At 41.1% G+C, this 9292-nt stretch overlaps 1 protein-coding gene across 1 annotated transcript in view; it reads left to right on the top strand.

Moving 5' to 3' along the window:
* Window positions 1–2718: 2718 nt before the first annotated feature.
* The window catches only part of fut8b (fucosyltransferase 8b (alpha (1,6) fucosyltransferase)), a 236060-nt gene continuing 229486 nt past the window's right edge, over window positions 2719–9292 (top strand). The window contains exon 1 of the mRNA XM_060915731.1: window positions 2719–2930. Coding sequence (XP_060771714.1) covers window positions 2719–2930 — 212 coding nt within the window. The remainder of the gene's footprint in view (window positions 2931–9292) is intronic.

The raw sequence follows: 9292 nt of genomic DNA, 5'->3' as shown, positions 1-9292 counted from the left end.
GAGACAGAATGCAAAAGAGGAGAGAGGGAATGGAAGGATTGAGAAAGAAAGAAAGAAAGAAAGAAAGAAAGAAAGAAAGAAAGAAAGAAAATGCAAAAGAGGAGGGAGGGAATGGAAGGATTGAGCCAGAAAGAGAGAGAGACAGAATGCAAAAGAGGAGGGAGGGAATGGAAGGACTGATACAGAAAGAAAGAAAGAAAGAAAGAAAGAAAGAAAGAAAGAAAGAAAGAAAGAAAGAAAGAAAATGCAAAAGAGGAGGGAGGGAATGGAAGGATTGAGCCAGAAAGAGAGAGAGACAGAATGCAAAAGAGGAGGGAGGGAATGGAAGGACTGATACAGAAAGAAAGAAAGAAAGAAAGAAAGAAAGAAAGAAAGAAAGAAAGAAAGAAAGAAAGAAAATGAAAAAGAGGAGGGAGGGAATGGAAGTATTGATCCAGAAAGAGAGAGAGAGAATGCAAAAGAGGAGGGAGGGGATGGAAGGATTGAGAAAGAAAGAAAGAAAGAAAGAAAGAAAGAAAGAAAGAAAGAAAGAAAGAAAGAAAGAAAGAAAGAGCAAAAGAGGAGGGAGGGAATGGAAGGATTGAGCCAGAAAGAGAGAGAGACAGAATGCAAAAGAGGAGGGAGGGAATGGAAGGACTGATACAGAAAGAAAGAAAGAAAGAAAGAAAGAAAGAAAGAAAGAAAGAAAGAAAGAAAGAAAATGCAAAAGAGGAGGGAGGGAATGGAAGGATTGAAAGAAAGAAAGAAAGAAAGAAAGAAAGAAAGAAAGAAAGAAGAGGGAGGGAATGGAAGGATTGAGAAAGAAAGAAAGAAAGAAAGAAAGAAAGAAAGAAAGAAAGAAAGTGCAAAAGAGGAGGGAGGGAATGGAAGGATTGATCCAGAAAGAGAGAGAGACAGAAAGAGAGAGAGAATGTAAAAGAGGAGTGAGGGAATGGAAGGATTAAGAAAGAAAGAAAGAAAGAAAGAAAGAAAGAAAGAAAGAAAGAAAGAAAGAAAGAAAGGTGACAGAGACAGTAAAGTAGAGTGAGAGAAATGATGCGGAGGAAGAGAGGGAGAATGAAAGAGAGACAAATGGAGAAAGGTGATCATTCAGTGAACGTGTATTTATTGCACGGTTTCTCCTTCATCAGTAACTCTTTCTGCCTCACTGTGTGTTCGAACAGGAATTATCGCTCCGAGACGCAGCATCTCTCCACGCAGGAGACTCCGACTGGAACCGACGCGTGCAAGTCAGCTGAGAAGAAGGCAAGACATTGAAACTGAAGATGCTGAGATGACTCTCTTTCAAAGCAGATAAGATCCGTCCTCCCACCTGGTGCTCTGATCTGCTTCAGCCAACAAATCAACCGCAATAATCTGCAACACACGTCTGCTGGACAGGACAACACAAAAACATCAGCACGTGACCACATCGACCCATCGCTGATACGCTCTCCGTGTTCTCGTGTCCCAGACCATTGGGACCAAGACAAAACAGCAACATCTACCACGTCCTCTTCCCTAATCTGCTTTTCTTTCCCTTCTCAGTGGCGTCAGGGTGTCCAATGCTAAGATGACTGTATCAGTGGAGGGCAGACGAGCAAGAGACTGAGACCGCTGCCTCTAAAAAACGAGATTCTGTGACTCACAAGAAGGAGCAAATCACCTAAAACAACAGAGATCCATTTCATGCATGATGTCCATCAGTTAATTAAAATGGACATGGATGAATAGGAAAACCCAACATACTGGGCAACCAGCAACAACACTGGGCATATACTGGATGATTAACAAAAAAGTACACACACACACACACACACACACACACACAAAATAAATAAACAAATAAATAAATAACCAACAACAACAATGCTACAAGGACTTCTCCAAGTCCCACTTCCTCCATTATGTCCCCATATTGATTAACATGAATAAACAAGACCAAGTGGGTGCTTGGCTCTAGATCTCCTGGACAAACAAAGACCGACAACATTGAATAATAATAATAATAATAAACAACAGACTCCGGTTGAAGCGTGATTTGTCCCGAACCGAGTTTATTTTCTCCATGATATCCCCATGCTGGTAAAAAAAAAAAAAAAAAATTGAGTAAACTACATAATAAACAAGTAAATAAATAAATAACCCCTTTACTCTTACTCAAGTAAACGCCTGAGGTTGTCCCTGTGCTAATCAAATCAAAGGGACAAAAGAAACAGAAAATTGACAGCATGACATGTCCCGACTTTATTTGCTCCATGATGTCTTCATTAACATGCATGAGGACAATAAAACAAACGCTCCTTCAGCACAAATCAACAAAACACTCCAAGTAACAAGGGAAATGTCCACCTCGTAGCAATTACTCATTCCTAACCTGATTTATTTCCTCCGTGATGTCCGCATGGTACTCAAAGTCGGCAAATTTGGATAAATTAACTAACGAACAAATAGCAACAAAGCAACACTTCACGTTCTCATCTCGTCTTCTTTGTCGTCGTCCTCGCTGTGATTAAAGTGCACGGAAACAGATAAGCAGGCAGCATAGAAGAAAAATAAATGACTCAGAAAGCTAACTTGTCCTTATCAGAGTTGACTTCCTCTGCAATGTCCCTGTGCTGATCAGAGTGGATGTGGAAGGACAAACAAGCGAACAACAAACGAGCAAAACGCACCCATCTGTGACTGCTCCGTTATGTCTGAGTGCCGTGATTAACTTGGATGTGAACAAGGGACAATATGCGGTTGTGGACAACGTCCTGGCGTTGGGTGGCATTGGTCCTGTTGGCCTGGGCCATGCTGCTCTTCTTTATGGGTGGCCACCTGGTGCGTGAGAGCCAACATACACACGAAACGACACACACACGACGAGAGCTCGCCAACATCCTCACCAAACTCGAGCGCCTCAAACAGCAGAACCACGAGCTGCGGCGCATGGCACAGGCTCTAAGGTAAGTGTGTATGCGTGCAATTTTGTGGGTCTTGTTTGTTTAGGGGATGCCCATATGTAGATATTTGAATTTCATTTGATTTTGACCACTAAACCTGCCAACCCTAATCATTATTGATTTGTGTGAGCAGTTTTTATACAACCCCAAATCAGAAAAACTTGGGACGATATGTTACAAGTAGACGACCTTTCGATTTCATAAAATCGGTGAAATTTAGTTTGCTGTAAAATTTACTCATTGCGATATACAGTTGTGCTCATAAGTTTACATACCCTGGCAGAATCTATGATTCTTTGACCATTTTTCAGAGAATATGAATGATAACACAAAAACATCTTTTCCACTCACACTGTAAAAAAAAATAGTTGAGAATACTTGAAATTTCAAGGCAACCGTCTGCATTAAGAATTTTATGTTTTGCCAACGATGTGCCCATGATAATCCAAACTATGATAAAACTGTTATCTTTATTAAGAATTCTTAATTAAGTCAATTTTCAATTCCTCATTCTGCCAACATAGATTTCTCTTTTTGCTGAACAGTGGCATTCACAGTAGTGCAAAAAGGCAATTGAGGTTATCACAATTTTTTTTTTTTAGGGCTTTTTTCATCTCTATTTGGATAGGACAGCGTAGAGACAGGAAATGAGCAGGGGAAAGAGAGACAGGGAGGGATCAGGAAATGACCTCGGGTCGGAACCGAACCCGGGTCCCTGGATTTATGGTATGGCGCCTTATCCACCTGAGCCACGACGCCCCTGAGGTTATCACAATTTATCATTAAACTATACATGCCTTTTTTCATTGTTCTACACAATTACAAAACTTCAATATTGAAATAAAGTTTTTAAAACCCACGTTGTGGATGTGGCTCAGGTGGATAAGGTGCCATACCATAAATCCAGGGACCCGGGTTCGATTCCGACCCGAGGTTATTTCCCGATCCTGCTCATTTCCTGTCTCTACACTGTCCTATCCAAATAAAAGTGAAAAAAGTCTGATAACCTCAATTGCCTTTTTGTACTACTGTGAATGCCACTGTTCAGCAAAAAGAGAAATCTATGTTGGCAGAATGAGGAATTGAAAATTGACTTAATTAAGAATTCTTAATAAAGATAACAGTTTTATCATAGTTTGGATTATCATGGGCACATCATTGGCAAAACATAAAATTCTTAATGCAGACTGTTGCCTTGAAATTTCAAGTATTCTCAACTATTCTTTTTTTACAGTGCATGCTTAGTGGTTGGGTGAAACCATTTATTGTCAAACGACTGTGTTTTCTCTTTTTAAATCATAATGACAACAGAAACTACCCAAATGACCCTGATCAAAAGTTCACATACCCTGGTGATTTTGGCCTGATTTTTTTTATTGGGTGCCATATCAAAAGACATCGGCGACCAATTGCCTAGTGTAGAACAAGTGGAACAGTTCTTGGGTCGATTTTTGGGACCACTGCTTGATTTGGTCCATCAACGTCAGCCGTTGTTTTCCTGCTGATCTTTTTCCAGGGACTTTTCCAGAGAGTGCCAGGTGTTCTAGTTTTCCTTTTCGGATGATATGCCCAAGGAATTTTATTTGTCTGCCCCGAATTATTGCAAGCAGTTTTCGTTGGTATTCTGCTTCTTGAAGAACTTCGACATTGGATTTCCTCGCAGTCCAAGGAATTTTGAGCATTCTACGCAGGAACCACATCTCAACTGCTTCTATTCGACTCAGGTCTGCCTTGCGCAATGTCCAAGACTCGGCACCATACAACAGAATGGGCCAGATGTAGCACTGAAGAACTCGTAGACGGGTGTTAATCGAGATTTTCATGTTGCAAAGAACACTCTTCATTGAAGAAAAGGCCTGTTTTGCCTGTGCTATCCTGGACTTGATTTCCTTTGTAGGTTTCACGTCGTCTGTAATGATTGAGCCGAGGTATTTAAACTGCTGTACTTGTTTGAGTTGTACTCCGTTCACAGTGATTTTACAATTCTTGGGTTGTTGTCTAGAAAGAACCATGCATTCGGTTTTATCTGTATTTATAGCCAAGCCATATTCTGTACTTTCTTTTACTAGACAATCCACTAGCCTCTGTAGCTTTTCTTCTGATGTCAACCATGTCATCAGCATACCTAATGTTTGTGATGTTTACACCTCCGATTATCAAGCCTTCTAGGTCGTCAAGAGGGCGGAGGGTCTGCTCGCTGTAGAGGTTGTAAAAGTCTGGTGACTGTACACATCCCTGTCGCACTCCTCGTTCGATTTTCACCCATTCACTGAGAGAGTTGTTCTGACGGATCGCGGCTGTTTGATGGAAGTATAAGGATTGAATTATTCTTAAATCTTTGTCAAAAATGTCCAGGTCAGATAGCAACATCATGAGTTTGTCATGTTGTACACGATCAAAAGCCTTGACATTGTCGACAAGACACAGGTAAAGATCTTGATTTACCTCTAAAGCCCTTTCCCCAAGCATCCTCAAAATAAAGATGGCGTTCCTTGTACCTCTATCAGGCATAAAGCCATACTGACAGTCAGCAATTTCTGGGTGAATCTGACGTCTTGCGCGAAGAATTAGTACTTGAAGGAGTATCTTGACCTGGTGGCTCATTAGTGCGATGGTTCGAAATTTTTCGCATTCTGTAGCTCCAAATTTCTTGGGTATTGCAATGAAAATTGATCTTAGGAAATCTTCAGGAAACTCCCCTGAGTCATAGATGTCGTTCATAAAACCGTGCAGGAAATCAACTGCATCATCCTCTAAGAGCTTCACGAGTTCAATTGGTAACTCATCTGGTCCGGCAGCTTTTCCATTTGGAATCCGGTAAATAGCGTTCTTAATCTCTTCTCTTGTAATTGGTGGTCCTGTCAGTTCGCCTTGAAAAGTGATGGGCTCATCACCTCGGGTGTTATCACCATACAGCTCTTGAATGTATTCTGTCCATTCAAGAGCTGTATGGTGATAATATGGTGTACACCAATGCAGAGTTTGGCCTGATAACATGCACAGAAGTTGACACAAATGGGTTTGAATGGCTACTAAAGGTAACGTCCTCACCTGTGATTTGTTTGCTTGTAATCAGTGTGTGTGCATAAAAGCTGAGTGAGTTTCTGGGATCCAGACAGACTCTTGCATCTTTCATCCAGCCACTGACGTTTCTGGATTCTGAGTCATGGGGAAAGCAAAAGAATTGTCAACGGATCTACGGGAAAAGGTAGTTGAACTGTATAAAACAGGAAAGGGATACAAAAAGATATCCAAGGAATTGATGATGCCAGTCAGCAGTGTTCAAACTGTGATTAACAAATGGAAAATCAAGGGCTCTGTTCAAACCAAGCGAATGCCACAAAGTATCTCGCCTACAATATGCCAAACGGCACAGAGACAAGCCTCAAAACTTCTGGAACAAGGTAATTTGGAGTGATGAGACCAAAATTGAACTTTTTGGCCACAACCATAAACGTTTACATTTGGAGAGGTGTTAACAAGGCCTATGATGAAAGGAACACCATTCCTACTGTAAAGCACGGAGGTGGATCGCTGATGTTTTGGGGATGTGTGAGCTCCAAAGGCACAGGAAACTTGGTCACAGTTGAAGGAAAGATGAATGCAGCACATTATCAGCAAATACTGGAGGCAAATTTGCACTCATCAGCCCGGAAGCTGCACATGGGACGTACTTGGATGTTCCAACATGACAACGATCCAAAACACAAGGCCAAGTCGACCTGTCATTGTCTACAGCAGAACAAAGTGAAGGTTCTGGAATGGCCATCTCAGTCTCCTGACCTCAATATCATCGAGCCACTCTGGGGAGATCTCAAGTGTGCAGTTCATGCAAGACAGCCCAGGAATTTACAGGAACTGGAGGCTTTTCGCCAAGAAGAATGGGCAGCTTTACCATCTGAGAAAATAAACAGCCTCATCCACAACTACCACAAAAGACTTCAGGCTGTCATTGATGTTAGAGGGGGCAATACACGGTATTAAGAACTGGGGTATGTAAACTTTTGATCAGGGTCATTTGGATGTTTTTTGTTGTCGTTATGATTTAAAAATAGAAAACACAGTTGTTTATCAATAAATGGCTTCACCCAACCACTAACCATGAGTGGGGGAAAAAGTTTTTGTGTTATCATTCGTATTCTCTGAAAAAAGGCCAAGAAAGCAAAAATTCTGCCAGGGTATGTAAACTTATGAGCACAACTGTATGTTTATTTCTGTAATATCTCACAAAATATCAGGCCATTCTGTGGCTGGGAAGTTATTTAATTTGAGGGGATTAAAGCAAATAATGTGCATGAAAACGCTCGCTTCGCGCAGTCAAGCAGACAGAGGAAGTCCGTGTGCGCATGCGCAGGTTTTACAGCAGCTGGCATCCACAGTGTTGCATTATTACTGCCATCTACAGGTTTACCTTTGACCGTTTGTCGCTAAACGAACAGCTGATCACACCGAGGTGCTCGCTGAGCGCCGATATTTATTAGTTTGGTCCTGCGTTTCCTTTCCTTCGTATATAACATAACGTCTTTTCTTCTCGCTTTCCGTTACTGTAGTCGGTCTTTCACGTTTCATTCGCACACTCACGTCCTCCATTCTTCTCTCCTGTTTCAAATTTGTATCCCACAATGCCTTGTACGAACAGGGAAAGCCCACCACGTGATACATGATGTAGTATCTTAAATTGGGTCATGGTGAAGCAGGAAAAAATAGTGGAGAATTTAGGGCCACATGGCTCTAAATTCATTAATTGTTCTATTTAAAGGAGACCTGAAGTCATTTTTAAACTTGCTTTAACCTGTTATTCAATGACGTTTTCGGTTTTAGTAACCTTATATCGTGACTCGTATTGGCAACTAACACTACGTTCAGACTGCAACCTGAAACGACCCATATCCGATTTGTTGCGAAATCCGATTTTTTTGTTAGGCCGTTCACATTACCAATTATATGAGACTTGTATGCGATCTCCAATATGAACGGAAAAACGACCCAAAAGTGTCCCGCGTGCGCAAATTGACACGTAATAAGCACATCTACGTAATACGTAAACAAAAAAAAAGCGCACTCTTCATGTTTAATGATTTTTGTTTGTTTGTTTAATTATCTGGTTAGTGTTAGTGTGAGGTCTCGTGTGTGTTTTTGTTTCTGAACTGAAATGAAAACGTGTAGCCTGGTAACGAGGGTTGACTCTTAAATGTCTCTCTAATTTCTATATAAGTGCACTACATGTTACTAGGAAGTAATGGATTTTTAAACTCTATATAGTGCACTCGAGCTTCAGTAGGCAGTCGTTTGGGATACGGCCGCTGTATTACCAAACTCTTAATTCAGGCTTAATAATTTGCACATATTTATTTCGTCATATTAATAAACTTTTTCTACATTTTTATAAATATTTATTTAGATTGTTTATAGCCAGCTGAATTCTGCAACTTCTCTCAGCACTGGCTCAAGGTGCAGAAACACCAGTGCAGTTTGCGATGGAGATGAGGCGAGACCTGGCGATGTGGTTTTTGTGGTGGCGGCGGAACTCACACAATGATCTGATTAATGTGGGCAGCAGACTAATGAGACCGAAGGTGTCAAATTACTGGAAATTTCCAGAACAATTTTATAATCTTGTAATACAGGATGGTTTAAGTTATAAATCAGTTATAGAAACTGTTTTATTTAATCAGGCTAACAGATCAACATCCAGGTCCCTACCAAATCCACCATTAGCTTGATCAATTCTATAAAAGTCTATTTAAATTCTGAAAACTGTACAAATGTTGTTGTTTTCCACCAAAGACGCGGGATTAGCCAACGCAGAATAGTGACGTTTGTCTCTTGTTGATGACGTGTAGGTTGCATGAATGCGACCTGTCCGGTCAGACTGCAGTCGCATGTGAAAATATCGGATATGCATCGGATTTAGGACCACATATCCAAGCGGCCTGGGTCGCATGTGAAAAAATCGGATCTGTGTCGTTCAGATTGTCAATAACAAATCGGATACAGGTCGCATATGGGCAAAAAAATCGGATATGGGTCGTTTCAGGGTGCAGTCTGAACGTAGTCTAATTGCAATTAAATATTATACTTATCAGCCTATTCGGTTTTTAGCCATGTTGAATTTAGTTCGTTTGGTCCACGGCAGGCGTCGCTTATCCGCGCGATCTTCACGAGACTTGTGCGAGACTTCGAAATGTGAAGTGTCAGCCAGGTGTCAGTGCCGCCATTTTGAAAACTGTTTTCCAAATGAAATATTGCACAAAAACGAGTTTAAATGACGATTACTGCCGACTTTTTTCAAACTTTCCTGATTACTACCAAACAAACAAAACTTCCGGCTTGATTACGTCAGCATTCGAAAGAGGGCGCGCGCG

This window comes from Neoarius graeffei, chromosome 3 (assembly GCF_027579695.1).
Source record: "Neoarius graeffei isolate fNeoGra1 chromosome 3, fNeoGra1.pri, whole genome shotgun sequence".
In the NCBI taxonomy this organism is placed as follows: Eukaryota; Metazoa; Chordata; class Actinopteri; order Siluriformes; family Ariidae; genus Neoarius; species Neoarius graeffei.
Note: the sequence above shows the minus strand (reverse complement) of the source record. Positions and strands in the feature narration are given on the sequence as shown.